General features: G+C 38.0%; 1 protein-coding gene across 1 annotated transcript in view; it reads left to right on the forward strand.

Moving 5' to 3' along the window:
- The window catches only part of EYS (eyes shut homolog), an 874211-nt gene that overhangs the window by 637277 nt on the left and 215900 nt on the right, over positions 1-21034 (forward strand). The window contains exon 37 of the mRNA XM_054197017.1: positions 12980-13209. Coding sequence (XP_054052992.1) covers positions 12980-13209 — 230 coding nt within the window. The remainder of the gene's footprint in view (positions 1-12979; positions 13210-21034) is intronic.

The following is a 21034-nucleotide window of genomic DNA, read 5'->3' on the forward strand; positions in this document are numbered from 1 at the left end:
ACTTATTAGGCTTAGTACAGTTGTAACTGCAGGAAATATAAAGATCTGAGACAAACAGAAGAGATTAAACTCTAATGTTGCATGTCTACCATATGTTGCCAAGTGATAAATTGGCATACGTTCTTATTATCAGGAAATGTCTACATCTTAGATGCCATCATTCTTAGGTCCTAAAATAGAAAATAGTGAATAAACTGATAAAATATATCGTTTTTTCTTGCTGTAATACATTCTTACCTAAATGAGTCTGTGAATCAGATAGTATCTGTATTGGCTGATTAATATATAAACAAGTTATTATCAACAGCCAATAAACCGCCTTCTCTGGGGAGCTGCTAAGCAAAATTTTATTTTCTACAGGGACTGGGGATTGTTTGTTTAAGGCTGTAATAAGGCTGTAATATTAAGTAATGCAATACTAGAAAGATATATCATCCTTCAAGGGACCTTGGTTATAAAGTTAAGAAAACAGTCTTATCCCTACAAGTACTTGATTGCAGCAGAAAAACAAATATATTTACCAGTAAAAGAAACATTAATTCCCCTCCAAAATTCATATAAATATTTTACAATTACCTAATTTCTCAAAACCTAAATTGATTATAAATAGTTTATGTGTTTTTTTCTGTATCTGTAACCTGCAGGACTGTTTAATCATATCCTGTCTGACTCTTGCTCTGCGGTACTGTAGATATACAGTGCATCAGTGCCCCCTGCAGCCTTGAAACACTAGCGTAACATTTGAAAAAATATGCTACTGATCCTTGTTGAAGTAACTATTTAGAAAAAGAACAGCTTTAAATCCTGTTGTATCCTTTCCTTTTTTCTCCTTCCTTCTTTAAAAGTGAAATCACAGCTCTTGGGTAAAGAGAAAATGCTTGAGAAAATTAACCTAAAATTCAAGACAGATCATGATATATTCATGAGAATAAAAAATCCTTTTTTTTTCCCCCAAAGAATTAGCATATGAAAAGCAGAAAACAGAAGCATAAGCAATTCAGAATATTTGTGTAAACTTTAAAATGAATAGTTACAAAAAGAAAGTCTGGCTCTCGGAAGATTAAATTCTGTAATGTGTTGAATGTTCAGAGTATACAGAAATCACTGGTTTGTCTGTGCAAAACTGCAGTAGGTATACACGCATACTTTTGACAATTCACTCAAAATCACACAGACAATATAAAGATAAGTTTGAGGTTTGTGTCCTCTTCTTTAGCTCCTACTAACATCTTTCTCGAGTCATTGGTAAATTTCTAGAAACAGTATTAGTCGTGGTTTTGAGGATTTTGTTTGAAGCTCTGACGCTTAAAGAAAGCAGTGGTTGGTCATAGCAACAGTAGAAGTCTGAAGTAATTTATCTATGTATGGGTAAAAGGAAGGATTTCATCTCATAAAATCCTGAGCTGTGAAAGTTACAGTGTCAGAAAGAGGATATGAACATAAATGAATTGAACTTCAAAAAACCCACTTGTCTCTATGAGAAGAAGACAAGAACCTGTTGAGACATACATGCTCCAGGCCAGCTCTCTGAAGCCAGATTTCCCCATTTTCCTCTCTCCATCCACACTAAAATTAAGAGGTAGATAGCAGAAGAAGATGCTGTGCTACTAGTACTCATACAAGGTCCTAGTTGACACAAAAGTGTGAGTTAGCATTTCTTAACCATCAGAACAGTTCCTTATACAAATAACAAGATGTAATATGAAATTTTTACATGTGTATGGAGCAAGGCTGAAGGCCAAATGACATTAGGCAATTGAAAATGCAGTAATTTCTTCGAACAAACTGCCTAACGCGGGTGTTACAAAATTGAGTGAGTGGTGTGTGAAAACAAAGGGAAGTGGTTAGATCTCTTGAGTTTCTGGGCAGCATAAACACAAGTGTAACATCAATAACTGTCTTCCAGGATTTACCAATTACAAAATCCATTTCATAAACCAGAAGACATAAAATAGTCTTGACTGAATTAAAGTATACGAAAGAAATTCACCAGACTTCAGAACTCTTCAGTGGCAAGATGGTTCTACTTGCAAATAAGATTAATTTTATTTAAAGTAAATATTTTTTTTTCCTTCAGAATAAATTTCCAATGTAAACAGAGTAAGGTAAATTCTCTAATTTGGGAATATGGCCATATAATTAAGCCTTTGTCAGTTTTTCATCACACTTGACTAATTGAAGGAACTTATTATTTTTTACTAAAAAAGGTGTATTTGTACCTTCTAAGCCCTACTAAACCCTTTGCAAATGGCAAAGGACAATCTGCTTTCCATGGTGGGTTTTATTTTCGTCATTTAAATCAAAAGATTAATAGCACAACAAAGTAATCTATCTCTTAACCTCCTGATTGTGTTTCAGATGATAGCTATCATAAGATTGTTTTGTTGATACGATTATGAGGATTCGGTTGGTATTCTTATACCCGATCTGCTTTGAGATAATGACCCTGTTAAATGACTAATATGGATGCTTTAAATAGGTGCTTTTCATGACTTCGGTTATGAATGGCAGAAAAATGTAGTGCAATCCGAAGCTAACACTAGAAGTATTCATTCTGCTATTGAGAATATTCTCCCAGTTTTGCCTCAGGTTTCCCTTTGTCTCTTGCTTTGTACTTGTTTTGTACTTTGTAACTTGTTTTGTAGCTGGAAAGATCAATGACTTTGGCAACTGGCATTGCCTAGTCCCGAGTCATAACCGGGTCCTTAAAGCTCCAATGACACAGCATTTGGGTTCAGGTAGCATTTATGGTAACCAAAAGCTGTTAGGATCAATGGACACAAAATATCAATTCATTTAAATGTTACCCTGGAACAGGTTGAGCACCTGATAATTTCAATATAACATACTTTTAGTTTAACGTGTTCTCTGCTTGCCTGTGATCTTGCCTTTCGGCTGATAAGAAGAGGGGAGGGTATGAATAATCCATTTTTAGCATTTTTCTGTTAAGTAATCCAGGACAAGAAAAGGCAGCTCCTTAATTATTCCTAGTCCTGACCAAAACTGAATAGTTTAGGGCAGTGCAGTGGCATGTTGTTCTTCTGCTGCATTTGATCTTGGTTCCTGTGCAGACAGTTTTGAGTACTGTTCCGCAAGTTGAAAGGAAAGACAGAAACCTGCTGACAAGGCATCTGGAGTTTCCTTTCCTTATTTCTTGTTTGTGAACTGTTATGCTTTTCTTCCAGTTGTTCACACTAATAATAAAACTTCCCAGTTTCAGTCCCGATAATGCTGCCTGTTACTATCTCTCCATGTTTTATGATTTTGCTAAACGAGAGACACATTCTCTTACTAATGTTGAAGTTGCATCAGTCTCTTCATTGCAAACTTAAATTGCTTAAAGGTTTAGGTTGTAACAGGGTAAAATAAGCTCTGTTCTTTGCTGTAAAGGCATGCAATTCATAGGGAATGCTTTTAGGACATGTTTTGAATTCCTAAAAATGTGGTGGTTTTCAGTTATATAACCAAAACACACATGATTTTAAGTGTGACATATTAACTAGAAGCAGGAATTTGTCCTTATTCATTAAAGTTAATTTGTCCAGTTCCATCTCTAGTCAGTGGAGCAAGGTGAACACCTATCTTACAGCGGGATGAACTGGAGATGCCTCTCTCTGCCTATAGATTGTCTATAGGGACAACCAAGGTGATCAGCTCAGGCAGGTTTCCAAACTCTTAGGCAGATAATCTTTGGCAAAGTGAATTCTGTCCTAAGGGTTTTATTGGCAGATGAAATGTCTTCAAATATTTAGAAAGGAAAAAGCTATTTTGGGTGGCATTTCGATGCCTTGGAGAATTTGGAATTGAAGAGAGATTGAACATGAGGTCGTAAGTATTGGACATGTTAATTACTTTGTTATTCATTGTTCTTGTTTCTGCTGTCACTGTCGTTGTTACAGTATTTGTTCACTCTCAAGTATTGCGAGAGTCCTCACTACAAAAACACATTGTGGCCAAAATTCAAATAGTTTTCCAATTGCACGAGAGAAAAATATTCTGCACTCCAGCATTTTACAACCCTGCTTTAGGAAAATCCCATCAATAAGAACTTTGTTTAGCATACCCACAGTCATTCCATGCTAATATGAGAAAGAAGAAAAGACATCTACCAGCATTGCCTCTTACACTAGGACACTCTAAAATGTTATACAGCTGTAGGGAAAAAAAATGGATTAAATTTTAAACAATAGCAGGCAGCAGATAAGGCGACACACATGCACACAAATATCCAAAATTAAACTTGTGAATTCTCAAACAGTAGTCTCCTAGTTGATAGTTGCAATCAGTATGAGGTGGCTGTAAATTTTGATGATGTCTGGGCCAAACAGTAGTAACACATCCTGAAACCTCCAATTAATAAAAAGACATGAGACAAAAGCACCATTCATGAGGCTGATCTCACATCGTGCTTCTGCACAGAGAGACTATTCTGATTGGGAAAAATGGGTGCAGGGGGCTCTGGAGAGAAAAGTGAGTGCTGAAAAATAAGAGGTCCTGAAAAGAAGATGTGGTCTTGAACAAAAGAAGGGGGCCAGGAAAGAAGGAGGTAAACATCCTGGCTGGAGGAAAGATCCTGGAAGTGGGGGAAGGTAGTGAAGATGAGAAAGATGCGTGGAGATGAATACCAGGGGATGCACAGGAGCCGTGGCTGGTAACCGTCAGGACCAGTTGCTATGAGCAGTGTGAATCAACATGACTTTCCACTCAAGCCTCCCAGACCAGCAGCAACCTCCCTGCTGGGAAGGAAAGTGGAAGCCTAGTGAACATAACAAGGCATGGGGTGGTGTGAGGACGTGAGGGAGTGTGTGAGATAATCAAGCAGGGTAAAAGCTCTAATATCATCAGTTCTTAAGTAAACTCCAGTTACGGGCTGTTGTTTACTCTCTCATCTGTGACACATGCTTTATTGACTACAAAATCATTTTTTCCTCATAGAAAAAAAATGTACATAAAGACTTATTATTTTAGTTCCCTATATGTTACCTTGTGAAATACTATTCAGGAAGTTTTCAGTAGTATATTTTTTCACCCTGTTAATATCACAGGGGGGTTTTGACCTGTCATATTTACAACGTTCTTCCTTATGCACTCAATGAGAATGCAGTAATATTTTAATTAAATGCCAGATTACTGATGAATAAATGATGTTTGTGTTTATGCATGCCAGCCATTCTCCAGCATTAAGATATAATTAGAAATTAAGTCTGGAAGAAAGACTAGGTAATACACAACAGTACTGTGCAATTTTAACTCTTTCTGTACTAATAATTTCCATACGTCTGTCTTATCTTGCCTGCAGGCCAGCTCTCATGCTAATTTCAATATTGTGTGATACAAAATGCGTTTTTATATTCCCATCTCTCTCCAGTCACACAGTCTTTGAATAGCAAAATGCTTTCTATCCAGCGAGAACTGTTTTCAGCACATAGGGAAACAAATGCAAAAAGAGATTAAGGACTCTGTCTGTGAAAATTACGTAGATGCCTAAACTATTCTGGCATCTAAAAAGAAAAGTATGTACTTTCAAAACTGCATTTTATCTGTAATGTAGTCAGGGTGCATTGAAGTTCCAGCCTGACAAATTTCTGGAAGCACTTTGATTCTCTTGAGAGACCCCCTCACTCCTATTAGGGTCTGAGAATGCCTCTACTCATCCTTCATTAGTGTGTCTCTCAGAGGGCAAGATCTACTAGGCATGTGCAGAAGAAATTGAGATGAGGCTGTGCAAGACACGTCCAATGGTAATACATACTTGCTTTTCCTTTTTATTCTGCAGATCAATGATAAGAGAACTGTTGTGGTATATGAGATACTTGACTTCATTTGTGAGATACTTGACTTCATTTGTGTCCTCAGCTTGATGGAATTATAAACTTGCCAGTCTGCTACCAGAAGTGCTGTAAGAACTCCCCAAACCAATCCCCAGACAGTCCCCTTCTGTCCTTCATAGAACAAGCATCTATTGGGTCGAGTGGAGAAAGGAAAAGTGTTAGCATACGGTTCCCCATCCCTTGGGTTAGAAGATTCACCTGAGTACAGACTTGGATTTTTACACCGTAATAATTGTTTTTTTTAATCTATGTCTTGAAGCATTTCACTTTCTTTCTTGGTGAGGCAGGGCTCTAGCCATCTGGAGAATCTTCACTGTGGGCAAAGACCAAAGGTTTGGCTACAACAATCCCGATAATTGCAATGCAGAACTCTTGCCTGACATGAATTATTATTTAGGAAGTCAATTGCATAGTCAGGATCTAGAAGTAATTCTCTTTTATCCCTCACAGACACGTTGTGCGATAATCATCCATAGGTAGATCATCCATTTTGGAGTCTAAATTATGGCTGGCATCATAGAAGTGGAAGAATGTCTTTAGCCCTTGCAGCTAGAGAGAAGCCTTGGTAAACAGTAGTGACTCCATTCTGCAATTGTGATTTTTTTAGATACCTCTCTTGGCACCTCTGTTACAGGAACTTAATTTACCCAGTACAATTTACTCAGCCATTTAGGACTGGGACAGAATGGTTATATTCTAATCTTGCAGAGGCTTTTCAGAAGGACAAATAGTGCCATGTTAAAAAAAAAAAACAAAAACCAAAAAAAACCCCAACAAACATTTCTGATCTGCTGAGAGAATCTTCAAGGAGGGAATGAAAGTACTTTTCCCTTTCAAAACCACTAGTTTCAAGAAACAAAAGCATCATTCAACAAAAAGATGCAGTACTCGGGCATTTCAAGTGCCGTTTTTCTGAATAGCAGCTAAAAGGAAACTGGAAAGTGGTTTTCTAACTGTGACTTTTGACTAAATGCAAAATGGAAAGCTGCAGTGTAGACAGATTCAAGATTTGCCTAAACATCAGAAAGTTTAAGATTTGCACATTGGTCCACTCCGTGCTCAGTAGCTTTGATTGCTCTTCCTTTTTTTGAGTTTGATGTTTGGATGGTAGAAAGTCGAGAGGCTTAAAAGGGAGGATGGGGAAGGCTATGAAACAGCAAAACCAAACCAAAGTGAAGATTGGTGTGAACAACGGAGAGATTCTGTGCTCAGTTCTGTGAGCAAGGCAAGTAAAAAGAGGACTGGGTTTGGTACAGAAATTCAGTTCTATCAAAAACATTATTTGTCATGACCTAAACTTAGGGACTAAGAGGGGTTTTTTCAAATGTCATCTAAGGAAGGCTCACTTCAATGTCTTGTTTAGGAAGGCTTTTGCTGTTACACTTTCACCATAAATATTGTTGCTGCAAATTCTGTGTCACGTTTACTTATTTATCTGTTGCAAAGTCTATGGAATCTACATGCTTTAAAGCAAACAGAGCAGGAATATGCCTCTTAGTACCCATATTTCCTTTTCCCCTTTCCTGTCTCTTTCTGTACCTGACATTTCTTCCCGTATCTGGCACTGCTGTGCATCCTGGAGTTCATGGTATTTTCTCTGTATTTGTAAATGAAGCTTTCATAAACTTAATTATGTCTGTTAATTGCATTCTCACATCTTTATGTATTGTATATCGAATATATTATTTGCATTGCTAAGAGTTTGCACCATTAAATGAGATGCTGTGCGTGCAAAAGCAGTTGCAAATGATGTTATACCAACTGCGAATTTTTAACTGGAAAGCTGCAACTACAGTGTCACTGAGTTCTGCTACCAAATCTTGTGCCTAGTAGGAGGGAGAAGCTGGGCTCATAGCCTGGAACACACATCGAGAGTTGAATTTTTTAAAGAGATAAGCCTGATCAAAAGTCATGTCTGTTAGGAAAACAGACACCTGATTCTTTCAAATAAAACAAGGAGTGGGATGGGTGAGGAAATAAGATTCAGATATAAACCGCTGAACAAAAATAATCCCTCTCTGGTGATCTCTTAAATTGTTTTCTCAATTACTGTGTCGAGCGATTTAAGTGGTTTCTCCAGTAGGGTAAGTGTGTAGCTATACTGGTCTGTGGATGCATCGAAATCAGTGAAATGCCACTTAAAGTATTCTTCTTGACATGGTTGTGAACAGTGAAATAAGCAGTCTGTGAAAGGCTTTGTTCATTCTTGCCAAATTACACGCAAGGTACTAGCTTTTTATTCCTGTTCAAACTGACATTTCCATGAAGTGCAGTTGTTTTCAGTTTCATAAGGTTTTGAACTGGTATTCTACCACGCATGCTAATGACCTCGAAAAATCTTTCTTTTGGCTCCAAAATCTAAAATATTTGCTTAAAATAATAGTCTGTCATAGCCCAAGAAAAATGGCATGTACACACTTCTCCACCAAGGAAAATTGCAAATAAAAGCAGTTGCTTCCCAGCACAAATCACTTTATTGACAAGCTAAAAATACAAACTTCCTTATCAAACTCCTATCAGATAAGGCTAAATCCTTTACTTCAGTAATAAAATGTTAAGTGCGTAAGTACCAGAAGATATAGGCAGTGGAGATGTTATCACATCATTGGGACTCCCGTGCCATCACCTGTCTCATCAGCCTACTCCAGGAAAAATGTCAGAGTGCTTCTGCAGACATGGCTGCCATCAGCCTGATAATGAAGTACTTTTGGGATAAGCTTGCTCTCTTTGCAGGTCTCAGTTTGAAGTCCATTGTACAGATAGATCACCCCAATGGAAAAAAAAAAAAAAAAGTTTTTTTCTTGTAGTGGAATTTCTTGTATTTCATTCTGTCTCCATTGCCATTGTCTGTGTCCAAGGCCATGTGCTTTCACTGGCCACCAGCAAGAAGATTATGGCTCCATCTTCTCCCCTCCCTTCCGCCTCAGGTATTTATACAAATTGACGCTTATAAATACTTAAAGGGTGGGTGTCAGGAGGATGGGGCCAGGATCTTTTCAGTGGTGCCCAGTGACAGGACAAGGGGTAATGGGCACAAACTTGAGCATAGGAAGTTCCACCTAAACATGAGGAGGAACTTCTTTACTTTGAGGGTGGCAGAGCACTGGCACAGGCTGCCCAGAGAGGTGGTGGAGTCTCCGTCTCTGGAGACATTCAAAACCCGCCTGGACACGTTCCTGTGCAACCTGCTCTGGGTGACCCTGCTCTGGCAGGGGGGTTGGACTAGATGATCTCCAGAGGTCCCTTCCAACCCTGCGATTTTGTGATTCTGTGACACGATGCCCCTGAGCCTTCTCTTCTCCAGGCTGAAGAGTCCCAGCTCTCTGCGCCCCGGTCACTGGCCCTGGCATTAAACCAGTGGGTTAAACCAGTGACACACAGCTCAGCCCCTGGCGAGGCTGAGCCCCCGCACTGCCCGGCCAGGGCACAGCTGGGGATTCCTAGATGTTGTGTCAGCTTTTTAACCTGCAGTGGCCCTGACTCCACACACTGATAGTTTGGAGCTCTGTTTGAAAAGAGGAGAGCCCAGGGGAGGGAACGGGAAGTGCTGTTTGGTCGGGTATGTGTGCTTTTGTTTTAAAACATAACATCAAGCATGATCCCTAAATGCTATATTCCTGCCATTCAGCTGATCATACATCTCCTTTAGTGGTAAAGAATGTAATATAAAATAAACAAGACTTCAGATTGCACTAACATCTATATTTAGACAAGCATTTCAAACTTACATGCACTCAGCTATGAAACACAAGGTTACAGGCCTTTAAAACTCAGCTGTTTGAGCTCATCTTAAGATTAAAAACAATGTGTTGATGCTGGCAGCAAGTTAGAAGATCTTTGTGCGTGTTATTGACCTGAGAGACAGTGACAGGCTGGGAAATTGAAAAGAGAAAAACACAGAAAATTGTGGCCTTGTTGCATAGCGTCAGTGAATCAAGTTTTGCCTGATTTATTTGGGTTACGCTTTGTCAAAACTTTTACCGCCTCGGTTACCAAATTACTCCAAACACTTCTTTGGCTCGTTATTCAAATAAATGTTTTAGTTAAACTGGGCTGAGCCAAGAATCGTTACTTATTCAACAACAGCAGCTTGACTGGCTTGCGAGTGCGGCTGCAGAGACGTTTGCGCCACCCCCCAGCCCGGGCAAACTCTTCTCGGCTTTTGGGGAGAGTAAGGCAGCAAGCCGCGGGGCGCCGGGAAGCCGTGCTGGCACCTAAGCAGTCAGGCACCATCTAGAAGCAAAACATCCAGAATGTCACTGCGAAGGCTGACACCCTTGCGAAAGACTAGCAAATGAACCAGGGAGAAATCAACCTGCCAAGGAGCTTTGCTTGCTTGCTTCTCCGTGGATTAGAGTGTCAACCGAAAAATGTAGCGAGGCTGTGCCACTTGCGCTCGTAAAGTTTTAGAGAAAAACGGTAGCTTCCTGCCAGAAAGGGGATGTGAAACTTCCGTGGCTGGAAATCAGTGCTTCCAGTGGATACAAGAATGCAGGATTTGCCAGTCAGGCAGATACCCCTCTCATTCAGTATTTTACCCCTGACGGTAGCCGTGACCAGATTGAGAAGAATAATTTTTGCTGTGTTCATCTATAGGTTTATCTGTCATTAGAGAAATGGTCTTTCTAATAGCTAGTAGTGAGACCTTAGTTTAGGCCCTCATTCTTTCCCAAGTTTTATTTAGTTTCTGTTGTTGATATTTTTCCAGGAGGAAGAGAAAAACCAATCCCAAATCCCAGTAATAGCTCCCAATAAATTTCTCCGGTAAACTTCTGATTCTTTATGTAAGCCTACAAATAGTTCAGAGCTTCTCAAACGTTTAGTTCATGTTTGGGGAGAAAATTAAGGTTTTTTTATTTTTTAATTTTTTTTTAATCAGCGGTTGTAATCTCAGCAGCGGGTGACTAGGCATTTTTACTTGGCAGTGCTAGCCTGGCAGAAGATAACACTCATATTAGTGCACTCTTAATGCTGCTATGAGTGGAATAGCCCACGTGAAGACCGTGTTAGTTGTTTCCCTTAGAAGAAAAGGATGGTTATAAACCCAGCAATTTCTTTGTCGTAATTCCATTCGTATAAATGGAAATATTGTTATTCTTTTCATGTAAATGGAAATAAACAGGAATTAAGTTATTTTCTTAATAACTTTCTTATTTTTCTTAAAAATCTTAAAAAGCCTCAAAGTCAGCAAGTCCTCAGCCTCTGAAATCTTTTAGGGATTTGTTTTCAGCCGCCTTATTGTCTGCCATGTTTTTGGACGCTTTTCTCTCATACAAAGTGGATATCTTTTCACTGCCTTGAAATCCCTGTATCCTCATTTCTAACCACCATAGTGCATGTATTTTGGCTATCTTATATTTTGTAGGCAGCTTGCGTCCCTGCTTCAGTATCCCCCTCTAACAGTTCCCTTACCTTTACTGCTCTGCATGTCTCCTCTTTGCTCTCACGTAATCCCTGTGTCCCTTTCGCTCTTTCCCAGGGCTCCATTCCTTTCTCAATTACTATGCCTTTCTCTGGGTCCCCTCAGATATTTACTTTGTCCTGAATTATTTCTGTCCTTCCTTTGTCCAGCTTCTTTTCCGTTCTCCCCGCCGTTCAGCATGTGTCATCGTCTTCATACAGGTTTTACACATGCTGTATGGATGATGCAGAGAGTGGATTTTTTTCGTTTTCTCATTTAGTGAGACTTACACGTGCCATACTTAACTGGGATGTGATGTACTATATTCTTTCACAATATTATAAAGCTTATTAGTACTTTATAAAACATGGATTCCAAAAAATAAATTATGAAAATCCATTTTCAGGTTGTCATGACTAAACAGGCTATGTAAGACATTTGGAAGCTAGATTTAAGACGACAAATGCCTAGAGTGGAGAATGCAAAGTCCCACTGAAGGGGTCCCATCACAGTGCTTTTGCCGCTTTTATTTTTTGTAAAGCAGGTTTAACACATTGCCAGAAACACTAGCTTTCACTGGCTGTGATGCCTATAAACCACTGCGTGAAGTAGGTCATTTCTATGTTCTGTTTTGGCCAAAATGTTAGTGACATTTCACTTCAATCTCATCTCCCTTTCTCCAATATGATTTTTTTTTTTGCACAGTATCAAGACGTAAGAGAATTTTTCAGAAAGTATAAATTGCTGATGAAGTAAAAATAGTAAGATATTTTATTAGATTACTGTTGCCAAATTTCAAAATTAGAAGTTGTTATCTGGGAAAAAGTAGAACCTCTTGAACTTCATAAAATGAAAGAAGAATGTCTCTTTCATGTAAAATTTAGTGAAAACTATTTTTTTAATTGTGCAAGCTTATCAAATAGCCATGAATCTTCTTGTGACTTTTGATTCCTTTTGCTTTGCCTTCATCGTAGTAATTTGTGTGGTGCATATAAGTTGTTCTGGTTAGTAAATCGTTAGCCTTAAATGTGTATGGTTTTAGTGAGTCACAAGTTTGTCTCTCTGTATAAGACAAAAAGCAATAATAAAGAGATAATTAGGACAAACAGGTGGTATTGCTCACTAATTTCTAGCGACTTTGAGATAGAAAATAATTGAAAAGAAGGAAAATGATTAACATATCAGTCTAGCAGTTAATGTGAGAGCTCAAAAATTGAGACGAGACAGAGGATGTCATTCATGTGGGGAAAAATGAAAACAAACCCATCTCTCTCTCCCTCCCCCCAGTTATTTCTATGAATTCAAAGATATTGTATTGCTGTACTACAGCATTGTCCTCCTGCATACGCATGCTTAACCTACTTGTTTGAAAGTCGTGTCTTCTAGAACAGCCTTAAGAGCTTTGAGAACGTCAAGCAATAAAATATTTAATAATACAGGCCTGTATTTATTTATGACTCTATTGTTGACATCCACCAAAAAGGAATTGGGAGGGCACGTACATGTTGTGCTATATGCATGGAGTTTATTTCTTGCTCCTTCACAGGGAAAAATACCTTCATTATCTTTTTGCTAGTTTTCAGGATGGGAACTTGATTTGGGAATTACTAATATACTCACATTTTCTTAAATATAATCTGAATTCCTAAACAAAAGAAACCAGCTGTTTTTTAAATGAAACTGAAGTGCAGTGGCAAAATTATGTCTCGTGATTTTTTGTTTTGATGTGTTGTCTCTATCCTTTCAGGATTCCTGTACCCACACGTCTGTCAACAGCATTCCCTATGGTTTCTTCTGAGGTGCCCGAGTTGCCTGAGCCTGTTGTGCCCTCTCGGATTTCCCCTGAATCGCCGTCTGTATGCCTGGAAGGACTGTGCCATAACGGCGGGACTTGTCACCCTCTCTCTCTGCCTTCTGGGGCCACCTCGTTTCAGTGCGACTGCCCACTACACTTCACTGGTCGCTTCTGCGAAAAAGGTAGTCAGGGGTTCATTCTTTCTGTATTAGTTGTGAAATGCAGGTCTTACGCATCTTTGGAGCAGGAAAAGGGGAAGAGGTGGTGACCATCATGTTTCTCTGCTTTCCATTCTGGTTACTGTTGGTAACTCAGGCGTAGATTCATTGAGGTGTTTGCAGTAAGTGGAGGGTAAGATGGGTGGTATCAGTCAGGCACAATAATAAGAGTTGCAGGCTTGAGTTAATGAAAAAAATGCGCTATTTGTGCAAATTGTGCGCAGTGTTAATGCATGTTATGCAACCTAGTATTTCTGGGACAGAAGAAAGTTAACTTATGAAATTAAGGAGAAGGTATCCTTAAAAGATTATATGTTTTCCATTTCTACATTTTCTTCTCCCTTTTTTTGCCACTGTGCTTAGTCCTTTGTTGAAAAAGGATTTTTTCACTCTGTAGCTCATTTATACTTCTATTGTATTACTGTTGCTTATAATGCAAAAATTAGTCACATGAACATAATTTAATTAGGATTTGAATAAAAATTAATTCTTCTAACAATTTTGGTTACTTTGTAAAAAGAATCAAGGCTATAGGACAAACTGATCAATAGCTGCTAGGGTTTCTGGTTTGCAAATGTAATTACTTTGCATTGTTGCTTTTCAGAAAGTTCTTTTTTATGACATTTTTATAGCTGGCTTCAAAAACTCTTTTAGCTTTTAAGGTACAGTGAGTTATAAATGGCGGTGGATAATTCTCATTGCATTAAAAGACATTACTGGTATACAGGAAAAGAACAAAAATATTGTCTAGATTATGGTTATAGAATTGTAACGTCCTCCTAATGAACTTGCCATGGTATGAAATACCGGCAGCTAGAGTTAAAAATGCCCTTGCCAGACTGCTGGTGTATCTGAGCTAACATCACCTTGTATTACTGTCTGAAAGTAGGTCATTATGCTCACTATATATGAAAGCAATCAATGACTGTGAGCTCTGAAAAAAAATTGTCATGTGTTGCTTAGATATCAGAGAATATTTTACCTTTCAGCGTTTCCCAACTTTATAATAAATTAAATCATATATTTTCATATTGTCAGTTTTAAAATTGAAGTCTGTGAATATCTTCTGTGCCTTTGGTATCTGAGCATACCATTTGTACTTGCTTTCAATACATGGCAGCTGTGCAAACTGCACCATGATCCATAAAATAGTGGAACCAAAAAAGTGGGTTTCCTTCAAAGATAACAGAATTAGTTTATCATTCAGTGTGTGTTTCAATTAAGTATTTTCAATATTTCCATAAAGTGTTCTATTTATTTACATACATTTTATTTGACAGAATTGCCTTCAGTGTTCCAAAGATCGCAGCTGGTTGGCATCCTTTATATCAGCATTATCTGCAGTATTTTGGGTGGGAGCAGGTTTTGGCTTGGGTTACACCAGGAGTAAGGAAAGTTAAATTTAAGCGGGAGTCTGCTAGACATCCAGTGGTAATAGGCCGTATCAGTGTATATGCATAACCACTCTGTTGGGTGACACCTTGTCTGGACTCCAACGGTGCCTTCTACCAGTGTCTGATTGCTGTCGCCTCCTGACCTAGTCGTACCTTCCAGTTAATCTGTCAATCTCCAGGAGTCTTCTATGGTTTGGTGTTTTTAATGAAAAATGCCGTAATCTATGTTTGAATCATATTATCCAGGCTGAGTACTTACCTCCCTGTGCCACAGACCTTCCAGTCCATTGACTGAAACAGCTATTTTTGAGTTGCTCGTTTGAAAATACATCATCTTAAGCCATTTTCTCCTTTGAAGCTTAACCAGTGCCTGCCTGCTGAGTTCATACAGTGGGATGAGTTGATTGTCTTCCAACTACGTTTCCAAGGGTATTTCACATGTTTATATTACCTGTGTAAATGAATGGGTCCCCTTCTCTCTCTTTCTGTGACTTTGTTTCGAAACTCATGTGTGAAAATATGACTGAATTTTGACTAGCTGAAGAATAAATTAGAAGTAGGGGACTATTACACTGAGTTGCAGTTGTAACCAAATCTCTGATGATTAGGACTGAAGCATCCTCTGTTAGACACAATGGTAACTATTCCATCCAATGAAATCAGAATACAAGCTTGAAAAAAATCCCTGAAATAAGTAGCTGCTTTTGAGAATGTAACCTCAGCTGTATAATCATATCATCCTTTTAATGGTTGAATATCTAGTTTCCATGAGATATCTTTTCTTTTTTTCTAAAATTGGAAGAGATGCCATTTGCCTTGCTGAAGCTTGCAGGCATGCTTGATGATGAGATTTTTAACAGCGATCCATTTTTCTGCATAGGATGTCTTTTAATAGTTCTGGCACTGGAAGAAGAACATTTCTCTTCTTTTTTCCCTTTGTGTGGAGAAGGAGACTTAAAGAGTTCACCTTTTCACAGAGCTCTGCTTTTACCTTCTAGAACCCACTGTCCCTACAGGGAGCAGCCTCCTCCGTGCTTAGCACTCCCAGGTCAGCCAGGGCTGCAGAATGTGACAGGCTCATCGGCAGCTCACCGGGGCAGCTACAACCTAGGGCACGTGCTCCCACGTCGCATGTTTTTGTAGGTCAGGATCAGATTTGGTGTGTCGTGTATTTACTGGCTGAAAAGTAACTGAAACATAATGTCATTTTATTTAATCACGAAGTTTCAACGAGATTGATAATTTCGTGTAATGAGACCAGAAATTGCCCAACTGAACTATCATTATAAACCTTTGATATTCAGGGACCAGTTTTTCAAGAAGTCTGGAGAGAACTCATAATTCCAGGAGATAAGGGCATCTTGATTATTTACTGTAGACCTTGCAAAGGAGAAAGTAAATGATCATGTACGCAATCCCAAAGGGATTTTGTCTCCCAAGGAAATTGTCTCTTGACTCCTTAAAGATAGCTGTGATCTTTTTTAATCATACCGTAACGTTCACCTGTACATTTCAGTAATATGAACTTATTAATCATCTTAGTGATGTACCTTGTACTGCAATTAACTAACTTTCAGCAAGAAAGTATCTCATACCCTCAACTGGCATAGTAACCGTCAGCATGGCACACCACAAGGTCTTGTATACAAACCCTGTGTAGATACCTTGGCTTCATTAGAATGTGTGCATTTGTTTATTTCCTGTCTAGGTTAAGATATACCACTTAGTTTCTTAGTGAATATTTCTGACAACATATAAGACCATCTTCTAGACTGAAAGCAAGTGAATGTCATTATCTCAGTTGCGTGGTTCAACTTGATAGCATCTTATTATATGCAATATTGCATTTTCCTATTAGATTGCTTCTTAACTAATAAACTCCAGCAGCTTGTTCTGCGCTTATGAGAGATATGTTCAAGTCATAAGTGTCATTATGGATATATTAGGGCCAAGCCAGTTTATTTAAATACACAGTGTATTTACTCTAAACTATCAGTTACCTCTGAAATATGAAATGTCCTTAAATGACAGTTTTCAAAAGTGGAAATCTGTCTCCATTTTTCTGAAGTAGAAAATTATGGATAAAAACGAGTGTATTTGCTGAAGTCAAACTGAAGATATCAACACTGAATATATGCCAAAATATACAAAGTGAGGATTTAGTCCAAAGCGCATATATGCAACCATCTGAGCCTCAGTTCCCTTTAATACTGCTTTCAGTATTTCCTTTTTTTTATTTTTACTACAAACTACTGAAGTTATCTGGAAATGAGAAATTGCTACAAGCTTTATTTTAAAAACTCTAACTTTAAATGCAACATAGAAAATTTGCTGCCAGTGTAAATTTAATCTTTATTACTGAGCAGTGAGTGCTAGGTCAAACAATAGAAAGGAAAGATTGTGTAAATAGGGAATACAGTGAAGGGTAGATAGCGTACTCTGAGCTACCTTTTTTTCTTTTCGTTTCTGGATAAATAAGCTTTTTGACTTTAATATAAAATGTATCCTTCTTTCCTCCATGAAACAAGTCTTTATTAGCTAAGCTGTTTTATCTGCTTCATTGTGAAACCCCTGCACAGGAGCAGAAAAAACATAATGCTTCTGCTTTAGCATGAAGGCAGATGGTTGTCTATTACTGTAAAGTTCATAGCGATAGGTTTAGAATATCACTGTCTTGCATGTGCAAAGAAAGTACGTCCCTGACTGTTAATTATAAGATTAACATTTTTAAAGTCTCCAAAATTTTTAGTGTTTTGTGAAAGTTTTGTAAATTGTTCAATAAAAAGAATATTTAAATGTCATATGTTAAAAACAGGAAATCTGTTTAATTTGCCATTTTGCCTGTGAATATTCTGTACATTACTTAAAGGTCCAACTCCTTTGACAAATCTCCAAAACTAAGAGTAAAATAGGAGGCTGTTACAGGCATTTATCTTGCAACAGTCCCATCCGGAGATTTTGCTACATTTGTTCCCTGAGATACACTTGTTGAATTCCTGATTTGTTGAGTGATACTTGATAATATCACCCTGAACATTAGAGGTTTCTGTTACTGGCAGCTTTTCTAGACATTATTCCTAACTTAACAATTCCAACTTGTGTATTGACTAGTATCATTTGTCTCTGACAATTTTTTTTCGTCTTTATGTATTTGGTTTTGAAAATAAATGTAATCGGACCAATTCCTGTGATTACAGCCATATTTAGAAGCATACAGTCTCATTTCTCCAATAGCTCATACATCTATTTATCTCCTTAATAATGTTTATACTGTGTTTTTATGATTTAAAGCAAGTCTGTGACAATTTCCATCAAAAAGAAGGATGAGGACCTGGGAATCATATGAAGAGGTGTGGATGAGGAAGGGCAACCATACGTTCATCTCCACATTCAAGTGTCAGTTTGATATACCCAGGAAGAAAACCAGGATACTGTTACCCCACATCCTCTGTTTTTTCCAGAATTCAAGTGGTTTTTCACCCATTTGGTCCTCCCTCAAAATGATTGATAACCTTTTAGGACTCTGGGAGCAGAAAAAAAAAATTATAATGGGTTTAGAGATATGTATAAACTTCAGTAATAAATTTGATGTCAAACCACAGGCAGTGTCTAAACTCATGAGATACCTATTGATTTCCCACAAAATAAACATAAGCTCTCTAGCTTTTGGGCTAGATTTGAAAAAACTAGTAAGTATTCCCTTCAGATTCAGAATGGTTTTTTAAAGGGTAACTTTAAAAATTAAGAACAGAGTGGGCTAGTTAAGAACAAACAAGGATTTAGCCAGAAGTTAAATAATTTTGTGTATTGGGTTTGATACACTAGTTGCCATTATAGCAATTTTAAAGTTGTGTGTAGAAAATAGCTAGCCATTCCCATGTACCCATTGTGTGGTACCATAAAATTCAACGGGAGTACTATTTTGGTGAGCAATGCAAAAAAGGAATTTTCTAAATCAATTTTAATGTTCTTCTCTGCACTTTCACTCATAGATATAATCTTGCAGTTTGACATGAGACTGGACAAACCTTGTGAAGTGTAACTTGTTAACATTTCGTAATACCCTGCATCTGTGAGTAATCACATTCGTTGCACAGTCACCTGGATTTAGCATATGGTCCCTCCTTTTTTCCTACTTAGTTCACAAAATTATGGAGAAGTTTTTAAAGATGTCTAAAATATCTCCAATCTGAATTGTTTTATCAGTTACTACATACCTTTTTTTTATTATTATTTTATTCTGTGTTAATTTGCTGAAGTGTTTTTGAAATTGAAGGAAAATAGGATTTTGCGGGAACAGCAGCTGGGTTCACAAGGAAGTGGTGAAGCAATTTTCAGCTAATCCTTCTTCCGCCTTCCCGAACAGTCTTGTAGAATTTTACTGCCTCAAAAGCAAGTGTCAGTGTACCTGAGCTTTAATTTAGAACTTATGTTCCAGAGCCAGTGGAGCGTGTAAGCTTTACATGTATTTAACTGTAAGAGTGTAAGAAATCTGTGTGATTCATGTCCTTAATGTTAAGGACACAGGTATTCTGCTACATCAGATCCTGAATTAGGATCCATCCATTACGTTCCTAGTTTGGACTATATCTCAAACTCTTCTAGGGAACTTCGTGAAATTGTAAAGCAATGTAGCAGTTTTCTGCGATTATTAAGAATAGATCAAGAATGTGATTAAATGAAAGCTTAGTTATATCTAGAGGGAAGATAACGAGAAAGAAGGAGGTTGTTGAGTTAGGGAAAGAGCTCTTCAAAGCACCGACCAACTCCAGCTGCTGTTCCAGTCTCTGTAAAGTTATTTACTATCGCACTGCCTCTTACCCCCAAACGGTGATCTTCAGAACAGCTGTAGGGTCTATTGCTATAGGGTACAGTACAGAGCTCCAGGGTTCTCTTACTGAACAGAGAGTTAATGTATATTTCAGAAGTTTGTTCTGGGAAAGAACGTTATGGAGCCTGTTGGGCATTAGTTGCTTTGAAAGATTACTATGAAAACAGTTAATGGTGATAGAAACATTTTAAATAGTTGTCAATTTGCTAGTACATTCTCTGTTTTGTATTCACATCCATTCACATCCAGTCATGAGCCATTTAAAATAATTAAGTATTGTTTCAAGATTTATTTTTTCATTTGGGTGTTATTAAAAATTAGATAGCTGTAGCATTTTGTTGTAAAGGCTTGCACGGATAAGCACTTTTTAAGAAGTTATCCTTTTATTTCAGGGGAAAACAACTGATAAAAGCAGTAGAAACCTCTTTGTCTCCTTATGTAGATCAGACCTGTGAAATTTCGGCATTTCTATCATCAGGCATCCGAATCACTATTTCTTTAATGTGAATGAAAGTTTTCTAGTCATAGTAATCTTTAGGAGAATTGAAACAATTTTATAACAAACACTATTGTGGATAAGAACAGATAACAGAAAATGAAATAATGGCAAGTTTAGAATTTGTAGGGAACAAGCTTTCTTCCCTTCATTTTCCGCTTGAAAATGTTGATATAAAAATTGATTGTTTCTAAAACTTGTAACCTATTCAGCTGCTAATCTCCCAGCTCCTTCGAGTCATTTTTCATTCAAAGATAACCATTGTTGCATAGGTGACAAATACTTGCTTTTTTCCTTCCTTCTCCTTTTAAGGTATTTTCTGGAAACACCTTATTTCAGTAACACCTGAATTGCTGCCGTTTGTTCTGTTGGTGCTAATTTGCTGATAATCAAGTCATCTGTGGAAATGTTATGTGTCTCCCCGGGCAGTATGGCAATGCTTATTTTCTGAGCTTGACTCATTTGCATTCTTCCACAGGAAATACCATGTAATAAAGCAGATGAGGTATTAAATAATGTCTTTGAGCTTTGTTACATAGCCTGTAAGAAAGACACATAGAAGACTGGGTTTGCTTTTATAGCACAGAATAAACAGTACTTAATTAGGCTTTTTACCACTGAAATCACATGTGTTACTGAGTTAGGATAATGGTGTATTGTGCTACTTTGACATTTTGATTTCGAGAATGCTGCAATTAAAAACAGAGGGCTGTTTCATTGCTGGATACAAAAGCATGCAGCCGCTGGTCCACTCGCAGACCACTCTCAGGAGCTTCAGCTAGCTGAGAGTGTGAAACGAACATCAGGATTCTCCCTAGGGACCTCACTGAACTGTCCTGCTCACGGACGTGCTGACTGGCAGATCCTTTCAATGTCACCTCCCAAAGCGAGTGGTCATTTTGGGAGAACAGGGGCTCCTTACATGATGTGGGTACAGAGAAAATGGCTTTACTGTTTCCCACCCTAAGCATAAAACTCTGACTTAAGCATGAAACCCCACATTATTTCTAATTAAGAGTGCCTGACACGTTACTTTTCATGCATCTTCATGGAACCTGGGTGCTTGTG

The sequence above is a fragment of the Rissa tridactyla genome, chromosome 3 (genome assembly GCF_028500815.1).
Source record: "Rissa tridactyla isolate bRisTri1 chromosome 3, bRisTri1.patW.cur.20221130, whole genome shotgun sequence".
In the NCBI taxonomy this organism is placed as follows: Eukaryota; Metazoa; Chordata; class Aves; order Charadriiformes; family Laridae; genus Rissa; species Rissa tridactyla.